The sequence below is a fragment of the Lolium perenne genome, chromosome 1 (assembly GCF_019359855.2).
Source record: "Lolium perenne isolate Kyuss_39 chromosome 1, Kyuss_2.0, whole genome shotgun sequence".
Classification (NCBI taxonomy): Eukaryota; Viridiplantae; Streptophyta; class Magnoliopsida; order Poales; family Poaceae; genus Lolium; species Lolium perenne.
The window spans coordinates 163,074,525-163,088,804 of NC_067244.2; the positions used below are offsets into that span (position 1 = coordinate 163,074,525).

Genomic DNA, 14,280 nt, shown 5'->3' on the forward strand with positions numbered 1-14,280 from the left:
CATTTTGTTAAATGGAAAAAATACCTTTGTAGAAAGTATTTTTGGGGTGAAGGAAATGAGATGATGAAAAACACCATCCACATTTCCTATTTTAAAGGTTTGAAAAGCTTTGATAAAACTAGGATTAGTTTTGTAGTGAAAAAAATAGAGAAGAATCTTAAATAGGCTTTTTGGCAAATAAAATATTTTGGGACAAGGGATCTCAAGGGTAGATGATTACTATATAATGTAGCCACCAATTCTACTCTTGGTTTTGTGAAGATTTAAACTTGGATTAAAAGCAAGAGGTAAAACAGGAGGAAGTGATCTAGTGCTCAAATAGTGGATAGGGTCGAAGATCAAGTGAAAATAAGAATTGTAGGGGTAGATTGGGACATGCAAGACGTGGAAGTTGTAGGGGGTGTTGCACAGATGAGATCCATGCATTGAGGTTACCAATAGCAGTTGAGGGTGCTTAAGAAACAACTGCCAAAGTTGGATCATTTTAAGCCTACCAAAACATCTTATTTACTTGGCTTCAAAACCAACAAGGAAAAGTGGGTATAAGAGGGATCTGGCTCAAGGCAAGGACATGGTTGGGAAGTGCTCATGATAAGGTAGGTCTAGGACCAAGTGAGGTTCATTGGATGGAAACGGATTTCTTAATCCAAGGGCTCCAAAATGGAACCTGGAAATAGATTTAGGACTTAGTCAAAATGTGATGTCTTAGGGGTTTTGACTAGGGTATAAGAGGAGGATATGTAAAGGAGTAGATGATCCCAAGTTTGAATCAAGTGTGGTTTGAGCTAGATTATGCCACAAAGATGAAGTTCTAAGTGGGCACACTCATGTTGCCATAGTGGAAAGGTTTGATGTAGTGAAAAGGAAAATAACTTTTCCTAAGCCATGCATGTGTTTTATTAGGAGAGTTGCTTGTTTTATCACTAGAGGTATTGTTCTGTGAGGTAGCCCAAGACAAAACTCAACAAGCAGATCAAGGCAATTCATCTACCAACAGATGAAAACAGCTCATTACAACAAACAGATCAAGACAATTCATCCAATTAACCTATAGAAAAAGTTTTTGTTCCCCCTGATTTTTGCACTATGGACAACTAAACAAGGTTGAAAAAGTTGGGGTGTTACAGATCTTCCACCCTTAAAATAATCTCGTCCCGAGATTACTGGGTGTAGAACTAGAGGGGTTGTAAAGTTTAACTAAAGTTAGACTCCATTCTTTTGTAGATGTGCCATTTTTGAGAAGGTCGTTGCTTCATCTTCTGGGAGACATGATGGATTCCTGCCGATGGTGAGCTTCATGAAGAGGTTGAATACTTCAAGCAGGTGTTAGAGTCCACGATTCAAGGAGAGTTAGCGCACTCCAGCGGTGCTTTAGCGGGGTTTAAAACTTTTTAGAGTTAACTTTAAATTTTAGTGGAAGACGAAGTCTTCCACCCTTAAAATTGTTCATAGGGGGGGTTTAAAAAAAACTCTAAGCTTCGGCCAAGGGTCTTGTCAGTGCTTTCGAAGAAGTGATCTTTCTCTCGTCTTGAGTTAAAGCATCTTCAGGGAGCGAGGTGCAGTCACTCTTGAAGGTAGGGTCTTCTGTCTTCTCGGCTTAGTAGAGATGCTTCAGCTGATCTTGAAAGTAGTTGGCGTAGATAGGGGTCTGGGTCAGTTTCTCTGACGGTTGAGAATCGATGGTTAACAGAGTTAACTTATCCAGTAACTAGCAGTTAGTATTCTAACAGAGTTAACTTATCCATCTGAACGCAAGCACCGCCACATCGTTGAAACTGGTCTCACCCTGTTAGCCCATGCTTCTGTGCCCTTTCGCTTTTGGAGCGATGCTTTCACCACTGCATTTTATCTCATCAATCGCTTGCCCACACGTCTTCTTCGTATGAAGTCTCCAGTTGAGCTTCTCTTCCATGAGCCACCTGACTATAGCTTTCTAAAAGTTTTTGGGTGTGCATGCTGGCCACACCTTCGCCCCTATAACAGTCGCAAACTCGAGTTTCGCTCGAAAAAATGTGTGTTTCTTGGCTACAGTTCCATGCATAAGGGTTACAAGTGTCTCCATGTCCCGTCCAACCGCGTTTATATCTCTCGCGACGTTGTGTTTGATGAGTCACTTTTTCCTTTTGCCTCTCTTCCCATAGCTGAGTCCTATACACCGTTGCCTGGTCCAGTCCCTACTGTGGGAACTGCGGGTTTCGCAGTCTCAGTCTCCTATTCTTTGGTGTGATAACATCGGTGCAACCTATCTGTCATCTAACCTAGTATTTCATGCCCGAACGAAACACATCGAAGTTGACTATCACTTTGTGAGGGAACGTGTTGCACGGAAGCTACTGCGAGTCAGGTTTATCTCTTCTAAGGATCAACTTGCAGACATCTTCACAAAGCCGCTGTCCTTGCCATTGTTTCAAGGCTGTAGGCGCAATCTTAACCTGTTGGATGTTCGATAACATGGTTAAGATTGAGGGAGGGTGTTAGACTGTATATAATACCTTCCGTATATGTACATGTATTGTAACTCTTGTACTCTTGTACACTATAAATATAAACCAACGCCAACCCTATCGGGTGTCGAGCGTTCCTCAAATCCTTTGTTTCACAAAAAGGAACCGAATATCAATTGTGCATATTAATCACGCTTACCACGTGGTGGTGATTGCTGCGATGTGTCGTTCTAAGTTCTCTGCAGAAAATTTTAGCACGCACGCTAGAAATTTCATGCATATATAGTATGGATTACACATCACGAGGTGGAGTGCAATCCTAATCTAAACAGACAGTGCATCCTCCATTTCGTAAACAAGGTTATATAAACTACTCCTTATGTTCCATAATGTAGTATGTTTTGGAAAATTATTTTAGTTTTCCAAAAAATATCAAATTATGGAACAGAGGATGTATATATCATAGTATCTTTACTATTATATTCGAGTTGGTACGTCGTCAAACATGTTTGATGTCAAAGATTGGAGACATCATAGCCGTCAAATCACGCCATAAAGAATCCGAACCATCCGATGGCCTCCTGCCCACCGCTGCTTCGCTGTAAAAAATATGGTAACCAGCAAAAATTAGGGAAGTGTTTTTTATTAGGGAATCACGCCCACCAAACATTGCAAGAATCCAAACCATCCGATGGCCTGCTGCCCACCGCTGCTTCCCTGTAAAAAATATGGTACCAGCAACAATTAAGGAAGTGTTTTATTAGCATACAATGAAAGATGGCAGTATGGCTTCTCAAAAAAAAAAAAAAAAGATGGCAGTATGGCACAAACCACGGGAATCTCGTCATCAACCGAGTATGTCGTCTGTTTCGTCGATTTCGTCGAGCGGTTCCGTCCTCCCGCACGAGGAAAATATGGGCCAGGCCCAAAAAATCCCACGTACCTACGGAAATCAAGGCACTGACCCCCTCTCCCTCTATTGGGGTCCTCTACTGATTCATATCTGTCCCCGATGGCGCCGCCATGTCCTCCGATCCTGGACGACATTGGCTGCTCTCAGCGCTGCTCTTCACCGGCGCGAGCGCGACTACCTCATGTCTACCAATTCCCATCACCGATTCTCCCCTCTACATTCTCAACTGTGGTCTCAGCTAACCCTACCAGCCTCAGTCTCCGGCGTTTGTGGACAGCTCAGATCCGTTCTCCATGGAACTAGATCTCGAGCATGGCAGCCGAGGGCGGAAGAGGACGTGGTTTCTTCTTGTTGTCCACGAGTGCGCCGTGCATCGCTTGTTGAGCGGCCAGGTCCGTGTGATGAAACCATTCAGGTGAAGGAGATCCTCATCGAGGAGTCGAACATGCTGCTGGTGAACATCCCCGTGATAGGTGTGCGGCGACATCCTCGGACACTTCCATGACCTGATGCAACTGCGTATTCATGGTATATACTTTGCTGATGTTTTATGCTGAAGTGACGTTTCCTGATTCCTGAATTAGGTTTGGATTGGCTTTTTGCAGGGTGACTTCATGGATCACAGGTTCAACAGGCTTAAGGTCTTCACCGTTATTTTGCTTCTCAAAGCGAGGTACTACATGAATGCCTGTCATGATGAAATTCTTTAGCATGTTGGAGAATAATTATTCGTGGAGTGTCAACTTTATTTCATTAGACAGTTAAAATGAATATATTTTCTCTGGCCAGTTATGATTTATGGCTACTGAACTTTCATGCACATATGTCAATTAAATTTATTCATGCACAGTATAATGTAGTTGTAGAGATAACGAATGAGAGTTTATATGTGAGGGTTGTATCTACGAGCGCCAGCCACATAAGGTAAGCTAGAACATGCATGTGGCTATTACTTGATACTCCATTCTGCACAATGGGACAATTGATTCATCTTGATAAAGTTTCTCTGTGGTAACATACTTTTTTACTCCATAGTGGCGAAACCAAACAACTGTTAGTAACAAATCTTTCTGTTCGAAATTAGTTTGTTTTGCTTTGCTCCCAAATAATTATTTCCAATTACATCGGTATCATGATAAATTCTTATTTTATTTATTGAAATTCATGACAGTCACTAGGTATCCTGGTCACATAACTCTTATGCGTGGGAACCATGAAAGCATGCAGTTGATGCAGGTGTATTCATATCCTGATGTACAAATACATTTTTTAAGTTTACAGTATGTTTGTCATGCATGCTCCCTTTCTAATTAGAACTAGAATGTCAGCTAAAGTATTTGTGTGGAAGGTTTATACAGGTTAACCTATACAATTGCAACTAAACCAACAAGTCAAAAAAAATGCAACTAAACCAATCCTACCATCCATGCGTCCTAATACTCGTTTCTTTACTAAGGTATATGATTTTTATGAAGTGTCAGGTGAAGTATGGGAATGCAAATGCATGGAGAGCGCTATTCTGCTAATGCTTTTGATTACCTTACACTTCCAGCAATCATAAATGGCTTGGTAAGTTACTGTGGTCAAAGTAGCTAAAGTGGCAAGTTCTTATGAGACCAAGGCATACTTAGTGACATGTTGATTTTTTATGTTATCTGTGTTCATGGTAGCCTTTCACCTGATGCACACATGGTTGATCAGGTTTGTGATTATCTTCAGTTTTGGCTCATATTACTGAACTCGTGTTTTCATTTAGACTGCTGGCCAAATCAGAATTTATGATTGATATTCAAATAGTCATGTATCCTTAAGCAAAGTACTACTTCCTTAAAGGATTTAATCAATTCAAGCATCTAATATCGCTTTGAGCAGCTTCATATGTTGTTTGAAGGGTGTACTAAACTACGAATCAATGGAAACATCAGAAATACATGGCTCTTAGTGTGCTCTAATTTTCCATCAGTTTTCTTCATATGGATTGTCTTCCGTCGCAGGCGTCTTTGTTAGGTGCATATTTTTTTTGGTCGTAAAATTAGACTTGCCACCCCTAGATATATGAAAACAGGTTAGTTGACAGAACTACTCACTACAAAGGACAGCTCTCTAATCATGTATTTTGATTTCCCTGTTTTATGAGATAGGAGTGTTTAATATTGTCCAATCAACTGACATATTGGCTGGTTTGCTTTTTGGTAAGTAACTCCGCAAAATATTTTTCCTATTGCTTCAACATGACCCACGCATGTCGTTTTCAAGTGCAATATCTTACTATTTGAACTGCACTTGAAAACCATTTACACCATTATTTGTTTTGCTATTTGAAAAGGAGACTAGGTAATTTCAATAATCCAAACCATAGTGTAACCATTCTCAATTTTTGGTGTATGTCAAACTGATTTCACCCTTATTATCTTTTTTTATTTTTCAGGTTCCATGTCCTAACGTTGAGTGACAATCATTATTTCATGACTAACCATGTTCAGAACTGAAGGGTGTGCCAGCCGGAGTGACCCTTACATAAGAACAATCTTAATAGTAGAATTATTTGTCTAACTATTCTGTTTTAGGTCATACAATGAAAAGTTTCTCACGTGGCATTTCAGACTCTTTTTGGACAAATAAGTTTGTCCATTTATCATTGTTAAATCTGGTGTTGCTTTCCTTTTTTTTTCTAGAGTTCTTGCTGCATTTCTCATGTTCTTTCAGTATGTATGTGCCAAGTCCCATGGCCTTATATGCAATTTATTATATGTTGCACCATCTATGTGTTCATGCTATTTTTAATTGATAGATAAATAAAAAAATCAACATGTTCCAGTGAAGTCATGGATTAGTGAATTGAAAGTTGGACTATGGTGTTCGCGCCTTAAATATTTTTTTACTTTTTGTGAACTTCTTAATCAGGATCAGCAGCTAATTATCTCCACATGCAAATCTGCAAAGTGTTCTGGATTAATCATTTTGAACAGTTTAGCTTCTTTCTATGGGCTTACTTGGTTAGGTTTGCTATGGATCTACCTTGCCAGCAGGTTGGTTTAGTTTGGGTTTATGGAGGAACGAGTTGGTTATGGTTACGTGTGGGCCAATTCAGTTCATTCTTTAGCAATTACAAACTATGGTGCATATCATGATGAATATTGTGGAAATCATGATGAATTTATCAAACTTATTCAAACCAATTTTTGGAATAAAATGCAGTGGCAGTAAAATGATATGGCAAAACTTCGATTAACATTACTCAAGGTACCTTATAAATTTTATTGGCATCTTTGCTTCTCTCAACAATGAAGGTTGATATAAGTCTAACAGCAACATATGCTTCTCTCTTTTAATTTCCGGAAAATCAAATTTTGGATATTTATTTACTTTGAAAAGGCGGGATGTGTAGATGCATCAGAGCTATTGGTAATTACATATGTTTTAAGAGATTGCTGAAATTTTAGAGAAGTGCCTAGGTTTTATTTCTGCGGTTCTTTTCTAATGCAAATTTATTTAGTCTTAACTAATGATGATAAACATTCCCAGTGCCATAATAAGCTGTAAGTTGAGGTAGCTGACTGATTCAGGTAAACAGAAAATTCACTCGGATTTTATGCTTGTTCAGTCTGGATTTTTTTCTATAATCTACTCTCAATTGCAAAGAGCATGTAATGCCCTTACCTGGATTTTTTTCCCACATTTTTATCTCTAATACATCTTCGGTTGCTAAGCCAAGGAGGGAGAAATTACCATGTGGTATGTAATCCTGGAACATCTTATTTCTCAATAAAGAAACGAGCTGTGTTATTCATGGTTCAATATTTTAATGTTGGAGATGAACCATATTTAATGTTTCCTATGAATGTTTGAACATTCTTACACACAAAGGACAGTGATATTCTTACAGACTAAATATGCATGGATTGGCATCATGAAACCAATTTTTTTGTCAGCAAGTTTTTTTTTAAAATTATTGTGCAAGTGCTAAATACCCCTTCATTGAATGAGATTGCATACTTGTATAAATTGGATGTTATTCAATGGCAATGCACAGCCAACTTACAATGAATAGATTAATCCATGTTATCATGTGCAAGGAAGAAGCAGCATGCACGTAAATTCTGAAGTGATTCCTTGACTTGGTTATCTCTTTATTTCCTTTTATTATTATTCTTGTTGATTTTTTGTAATAATCATTTGAGTAATAAAGCAATCTTTTATAAAACTAATTTAAATTGTTTTGGAGATATGATAGAAATTTTACAAATTGTAAGGTGGGAGTGGAAAGGCCACCATCCAACTATTGTTGGAAGTGGGATCATCTTTTGCAATCTCCCCTAAGTCATGGGCATTGAGAACAACTATGATGATTTGCGAGAGTTAGAGGGAGTAACATGTCTAGGTGACTACACAATATAATGTTGCTGTAGTTGGAGCGTATAATTCTATTAAACACATGGGGGCAAAGTGAGAAGGGGTGGCATGCATCATTGTCATGCCTTTGTGTTTCTATGTTTTATGTGTGTGGACATGTGCGTGGATGTGACTTGTGTGTGAGAGAAGTCGATGGGAGTGTGTAAGTATACTTCTAAAGGATTGCAGCAATCCATGACCTATAGTTTGAGTAACCCAAACTGATTGCTCTCGTCGATGTTTTTGGCCAACAATATTCATGTGCATTAGAAAAAAAAGATCCCGTAGCAACGCATGAGCATTTAACTAGTATATAGCAAATGGGAGTTGTTACATTCCCGTGAAATGGGAGTACAAATACAGCTGCGTAATTTGCAGCGGTGGCTCGTACAGAGACTGAATCGAAGTAAAGAGATGGAAGAGTGCCGTGCCTGCCACAGCAAGAGAAGACAGTGCTAAAATAGGCCGTCACTCCGTAGCAACCACAAGACACATACCTATATACGTATTACGTACCCGTATACATACGGTCAGTGGCTGAAAATATACCGCCATCGCCGAGAGCAAGCGAGGTTCTGGGTTTTATTTCGTCAGTTACCGAAATTACCACGATCTTCATGCAGCTTCAGTAGACCACCATGTTTTCGTCCAGCGACGTGAACCACGCCGTCAGGTCGTCGCTCGTCTCCCTGCACAGCAACGGGGCGGCGGCGTTCGGTGGTGCCGGATTCCAAAGCTCCGCTGCGCCTGCAAGACAAAAAAAAAGAAGAAGTTCAGATCGAGTTTATGCAAATGGCGACGGGGTAATTCAACAATTGATCAAGCTTGTAAAGCAGAGCCAGTGCCCGTACCGGTGGCGGCGGCGGTAGAGAGGGTGTTAGCGTAGGGTGGCAAGGTGTCCCATCTGAGCTCGTGCCCCGGGATCATGCCCATGTCGCCGAAGAAAGGCATGTGCGAATCATCTGCAGCTGCACCGGCGAGGTCGCCGCCGATGAAGAATGCAGAGGCATCCTGCTGCGGAAAGCTCAGAGGCGCGGCCATGTCGGACACCACCTCCCCTCCGAACAGGGGGGAAGGTGAACTCTGAAGCTGGAACGCGTTGCCGACGATCTCCAGCTCCAGACGCGGAGGGCTGGGCGTGAAGGAGGAGGCGTTGCAGCTCAGCTGGTGGTCGGTGGTGACCAGGGACGAGCTGCTCCCCACCTTGCGCATCTGCTGCTGATGGCCTTTCGCCTTGGCGGGCGCCGCCGCCGTGTCGCCGCCGTGGAGGAGGCCGGCCTCGGTGCGCTTGCTGACGCGGCAGAGCGCGTAGGCCCCGATGAAGTTGGAGGCGCCGTGGAGGAGGTCCTGGCAGAGGCGGTACTCGTGCATGACCCAGTCGGTACGCTCGCCGCCGGGTGCCCTGCCTTTGTAGAACACCAGCGTCTTCCTGACGCCGCACACGGCGCCGCCGTCGCAGGACACCTTGCGGTCCTTTCCGGTGGCCTTCCAGTACCCCGTGGTCGTCGCCCGGTTCGTGCGCGACCCGTTGGGGTACTTGCGGTCCCGCGGCACGAAGAAGAACCACTCCAGGTCCCTCTTGGGCAGGAACGACTTCTCTGAAGAAACAAAGCGAGCAGGAACTCTGAATGTTAACTAGTATTCTCACTCATTGATCAGTGTATGTCTGTATGCCATGATGCTAAGTAGATTGCAGTTCAGTAATTGCTGCACCGAAGATTACTATACAAGCAAATTTAACTGTTCACTGATGAGTTACTGTGGAGAATATGCCAAAACTAAGAGGGAATGAGATGGCGACTTTTTTAAAAATGTGCTGTTTTGGAGAACAAGTTTCTTATTTTTGAAAAGGCGGTAGCATGAGTCATCTGCAACCGGCCTAACCTAGAGAATAAGCATGGCTGGATGATGCTTGGTGCCAACAAAGCCCCTTTTCGTAGTATATGCTAGGATGACAAATTCTTTCTTTTCAATACTAAACGAGGATGTCAAATTAATCTCTAACAAGTTGCTTACTCAGGAAAAAACTATGCTTCTGACATTGCTAAAGTTCAACTCTCCTACGCCAAACAGTAAATTTCACACACTTTTGCCAGTTGACTATCGCATCATGAATGTTTGCAGAATTGCAATATGTTGAAATACAGAAACCAGTCAGATATAAGATGTATTTACCTGGCAGCTCCCAGGGCTCGAACTTGTAGAGATCGATCACAGGGATAACCTCCAGCTCAATCTTGAGGTTATCGACCCTGCGCTTCAGGTAGTACCCGACGAGCTCGTCGTCAGTGGGGTGGAATCGGAACCCAGGCGGAAGAGTCATTGTCCCGGCCATTGCTTGCTTGTCTGAACTCTGAACTACAACTTGCTACGTAACTATGTATTTAGCGTCAACTGCCGATCACAAATATCGCCGGCAGGACTTAATCAGATTTGCGGAAGAGAACGGATTCAGGTGCAGTATCTGTTAAAGATGTCGAAAATCCAGAAGTAGAAGAGCTTCTCGAGGTCCAGCGGCGAGGCGGCAATGAAGACGATGTAGCTGCTGGCAGGACTCACGATCATTATCCTCAGGTCACAAGCTGCTAGAACAGAAATGCTAACTGACTTAACAAATATCTAGCTACGCGAAGAACAAGTCAGGATTGGTGAATAGTCAAGTGCCTGAAGATCAATTTGAGAGGCAAAGTGCTGTAAGTTGTGGCTAGGTAGCGCTAGGTCAGGTGTGGCAGGCTTTGGCGGCGCTAGGAAGAAGAAGAAGGAGAGGAGGTGTGCCTGTGTGTGTTTGCTGAATTGGGGGAGGAAGCTCTGAGGTGCACTGACGGGTTTATATAGAGCAGCCAAAAGCGATGGCGAGCTGAGAAGGTTGTACAACACAAGCAATTCCAAACCTCCTGCAGCGCTTGTCGCGCCTCCAAGCAGCCGCCAAAAACCCGTTTCGCACTCTGCCCTCGCCTTTCCTTTTTCTGTTTCTTGAGAGCCAGTTCACCATTAACCAACGTGTCTGCTCCTTGCGCAAAGCGTCCTGGTGATGACGATGTTTTTTTCTTTTTCTGAAATCATAATTCCGTGTGCCCAAAAGCGCAATTTTGTTTTCATATCGGCTTTCCTTTTTGTATATGGGTTTATTCCGCTGTCACGAAGATCTGTGCTTAGCCTGATCTGTTTAGTTAGTGTTAATTAATTTACCGTCAACCGCGTAATGGATTCAGTATTCAGATAAGCTCCATGACCTCCCAAAAAATTACTTTGTGTGTTTTTTCCACAGCTCGAATTCATACCGGTGTCGCTCCGCGTGCGTGTCGACTTTCAGCCGAATTTCATATTTACGGTTTCTCACCAGACTGAGTTAGTGTTTTTTTACAGCTAAAGATGCGGGATTCCAGTGACATGCAACATATACTAGGGTTTAAATCGGTGACCATCTGTTGTGAGGAATTTAATCAGTGACCCCGATTGACCATTCCCTGCATATTGTGGATTCTGAATTGACATGCATTATGCACATCGAATCCTCTCGTGCCTGGCTCTTCTCTGCTCCCAAACGTGCATTGCCTTAATGCCTAGTGTTCTGTTGACGCATCAATGCAAGTCGCCTCATATGAAACACGATTTTTTTGTTTGCATGTTGTACTCTGAACTGAAATATCTGAAAGTTCGTGGAAGGAGCCAAGCCGTGGGCGCAAATCGCATCAGGACAACGCGGCTGGGATAATCACACAAGAACTGATTCGTTCTGGAATAAGAGTACTAACAAATCATGGAGCTGTTATTAGTTTTTAGGTAACTGTAAAGCGGCATACATACATGACAAGCAGTTGCTCCTATCACTGTCAGGGTGGAATGGAACTACATGTGAATCCTAGTCAGAATGATTCTGAAGCTAGCAGCCAGCTAATCGTACAGTAATACTATCACTGTATTTTAAGTAGATTGTATGTATGTGTAAAATCGATACATATGATGCTGGTGAATCTAGATATCAACTTTTCGTACTACTTTGAGGGCGGTAAAGGTACTCAGGTTATTTCTTCCAGCCGACCACCTGAATGTTGAAACTTGTTCTACCGACAGACTAGTACATCGAACATGTAAAAAAGCGCGGGAATGCATCTACAGAGCAACTATTTGGGATCTTGACTAGCTGCATATGTATCTCCATGGGCGTTAACTGATCGACCCGTGAACTCATGACACACCGATCAGTACCTACCTTGCGATGCCAACATGACCGTTGAGAGGAGCGAAGATTGCGGAGGCGATCTGAGTGGCGATTTCGTCACTCCGTCGCCGGCGAGAGAGAGGTCGTCGGAATGGCTAGGGGGAAGCCGTTTCTGGTTGCTCCAATCTTCTGACGACGAGGAGGAAGACGATGGTGCCGAACCGTCGTCGGAAGGCGCTGATGCCGACAGGTCGATCGCGTATCTATGCCGCACACCATCACCGGTGAGTGGCATCGATATGGTTGATGACTCGCAAGATCTGGCGCGGCGGGCTATCAAGCGGCTGCAGAAACGCGACGCGCAGCGGATGGCGGCCAAGGCTTCGAGGATCCTGGCGGCTTCGGAAGGTACGTTCATTTCTTCTCCGGTGCCGTTGGGCATGGCTAGAGTCAAGGAATCGGCACGGCCGGTATTGGAACCCTCGGTGTTCAAGGATGATGGCGATGGTGCTTGGACGGTGGTTCGCCGGAGGCATCGGCCGCCGGTGATCACGGGGAAGATCCGTTTCTCGAATAATGCAAATTTTTCAAAAACCACGGATTTGTCTGGTTTGGGCCTAGTTCGGTTGCGGGCTAGCCCAACCAAGCAACCGGGTGTCGGCCATTCATCTCGGTTTCGATCGAACGAAGATTATGCGCCACGTCAAGCCAGGGTAGGGAATTTCACCGCAGGACATGCGTTCAGGCGGCTTTTAGGGTTTTCCTGGCGCCAACCCGAACCAGGTGAACCTGTCTGGCGGCGGCGCGATCTCCCGTCTGCGATGAGTGGCGACGGTGGTCGCGGTGGTTTCAACCCGGGCCGGGGCGTTTTCAACGCCGGTCGTGGAGGGTTCCAAGGCCGCACTGGTTACCAGGGTCGTGGTTACCAAGGCAGAGGAGGGTTCCAGGGTCGTCATGGCTTCCAGGGGCGAGGTAATGCGGCTCCACGCGGCAGACATGGGATCGGCCGTGGTGGACACCATTCTTATCAAGGTAACTCTGAGTTTTCTGGTTTGGGAAGTGGAGCTAACTTCGTGCAAGGGGAGAGTAGCAACAGTGGGGCGATGGACAATGGTGCTCAACGCCAGCCTTGGGCGGGCAACTCTCAGCGAAACAATGGCCCTTCCGTTGGCAATAATGGAGGATATGTGGGGAACCAACAGAGATGGCAAGGGGATAGAGGTTATCGGTGCCGTCCCTCGAGATCAACCAAGGTCTGGCATAGACGCCGACTTGTTGCAGCAGACGGTGCAGGCGGTGGTCGCAGCAGTCCACGGCAGCAACTAAGGCTGTTGAACCATCCCGATGCGCTCCTTCTTCGATGCACTGTGACAGAGGGTTCTGGTTTGCATACAATGACACCGGCTGCGGTGCCTAGTGCAGTGAACCAAGTAGCCCAAGGGGCTCAGGAGAATCAGGGGATGGCGCCGAAAGCAAAGGATGGTGATGGACAAGGTCTTCAGAAGAAGAAGAAGGAGGACAAGTCGGGATGTTTCAGGTGTAAGCAACCAGGACATCTTATTGATGACTGTCCGGTTCCTTTTTGTGATCTATGCGAGTCTGTCCATCATGCAACCAATGCTTGTCACCTTCTTCAATCCTCCAAGCCTACGGCAATTCTTCATGGGTATGCAAATGAGGGTTTGATGTTCTTTGAACTTGCTTGTGGGGCCTTTAAAGCTAAAGTGGAAAATCCAAGATTAGCTAAGATTACTATTGAAGGAGATGCTATGACTATCCCAGAGCTTATTGAGCAGCTCAAGAAGATTGTTCCTTCGGACAAGTTCAACTGGGAGGTTTTCCATTTTAAGGAGAATGTGTATAGAGTCAAGCTGCCAAGTAAGCAAGAAGTTCAACGTCTCAAAAATCTCCGTACTTATATTTGTAATGACAGGGAATCATGCTTAGTTTTTGATGTTTGGTCTTCATTGGAGGAGCCAATGTATTCATTGCCGGAAGTTTGGGTTCGAGTGACTGGTTTGCCTAGTGACATCATAACTGATTACTTGTCCTTATGGAGCGTGGGTACTCTTTTTGGCAAGACTTTAGATGTGGACATGGCATATACCAGGAAAAATAAGGTACTTAGGACTAAGATTGGATGTTTGGATAGTCGTCTTATTCCTAAGGATAGTGATATGTTTATTAAAAGGGGCTTTTTAAAGCTATTTTTTGAGGTTGAGGAAGATAAGGGGAACCAGGAGGTTGATATGGTTGAGGCCAACAATGGGGAAGATGGAAATGATGATGCTGCTAATGAAGACCAAAATAAAGAGGGGGGAAATGACATGGATATGGACCCAAAAGGGCAAAATGAGACAAAAAGTGCA

The 14,280-nt window shown here is 43.8% G+C and overlaps 1 protein-coding gene and 1 long non-coding RNA gene across 5 annotated transcripts; one reads left to right on the forward strand and one right to left on the reverse strand.

The window, feature by feature from the left end:
- Window positions 1-2,780: 2,780 nt before the first annotated feature.
- On the forward strand, window positions 2,781-7,163 carry LOC127310781 (uncharacterized). 4 transcript variants are annotated; one of them, XR_007857405.2, is made up of 3 exons: window positions 2,782-3,885; window positions 3,963-4,593; window positions 4,833-7,163. It is a non-coding gene; the product is annotated as an uncharacterized lncRNA (long non-coding RNA). The 4 variants fall into 4 exon arrangements; XR_007857403.2 differs by having other exon boundaries at window positions 2,787-3,885; window positions 3,963-4,030; window positions 4,529-7,163; XR_007857404.2 differs by having other exon boundaries at window positions 2,792-3,885; window positions 3,963-4,030.
- Window positions 7,164-8,044: 881 nt separating this feature from the next.
- LOC127310771 (NAC domain-containing protein 45) lies at window positions 8,045-10,557 on the reverse strand. Its single transcript, XM_051341418.1, has 3 exons — window positions 9,925-10,557; window positions 8,601-9,347; window positions 8,045-8,496 (listed from the first exon to the last, which is right to left on the reverse strand). Exons 1-3 carry the CDS (start codon window positions 10,082-10,084, stop codon window positions 8,375-8,377), a joined length of 1,029 nt encoding a protein of 342 aa, XP_051197378.1. The 5' UTR covers window positions 10,085-10,557; the 3' UTR covers window positions 8,045-8,374.
- Window positions 10,558-14,280: the final 3,723 nt, after the last annotated feature.

What these genes read in the sequence shown, in the direction of transcription:
- LOC127310771 (XM_051341418.1), bottom strand. Translation starts at nt 10,084, where the DNA reads ATGGCCGGGACAATGACTCTTCCGCCTGGGTTCCGATTCCACCCCACT. An exon ending in CGAGCCCTGGGAGCTGCCAG is followed by an intron (nt 9,348 to 9,924) that starts GTAAATACATCT and finishes TTGTTTCTTCAG; the next exon opens with AGAAGTCGTTCCTGCCCAAG. An exon ending in CTCTACCGCCGCCGCCACCG is followed by an intron (nt 8,497 to 8,600) that starts GTACGGGCACTG and finishes TTTGTCTTGCAG; the next exon opens with GCGCAGCGGAGCTTTGGAAT.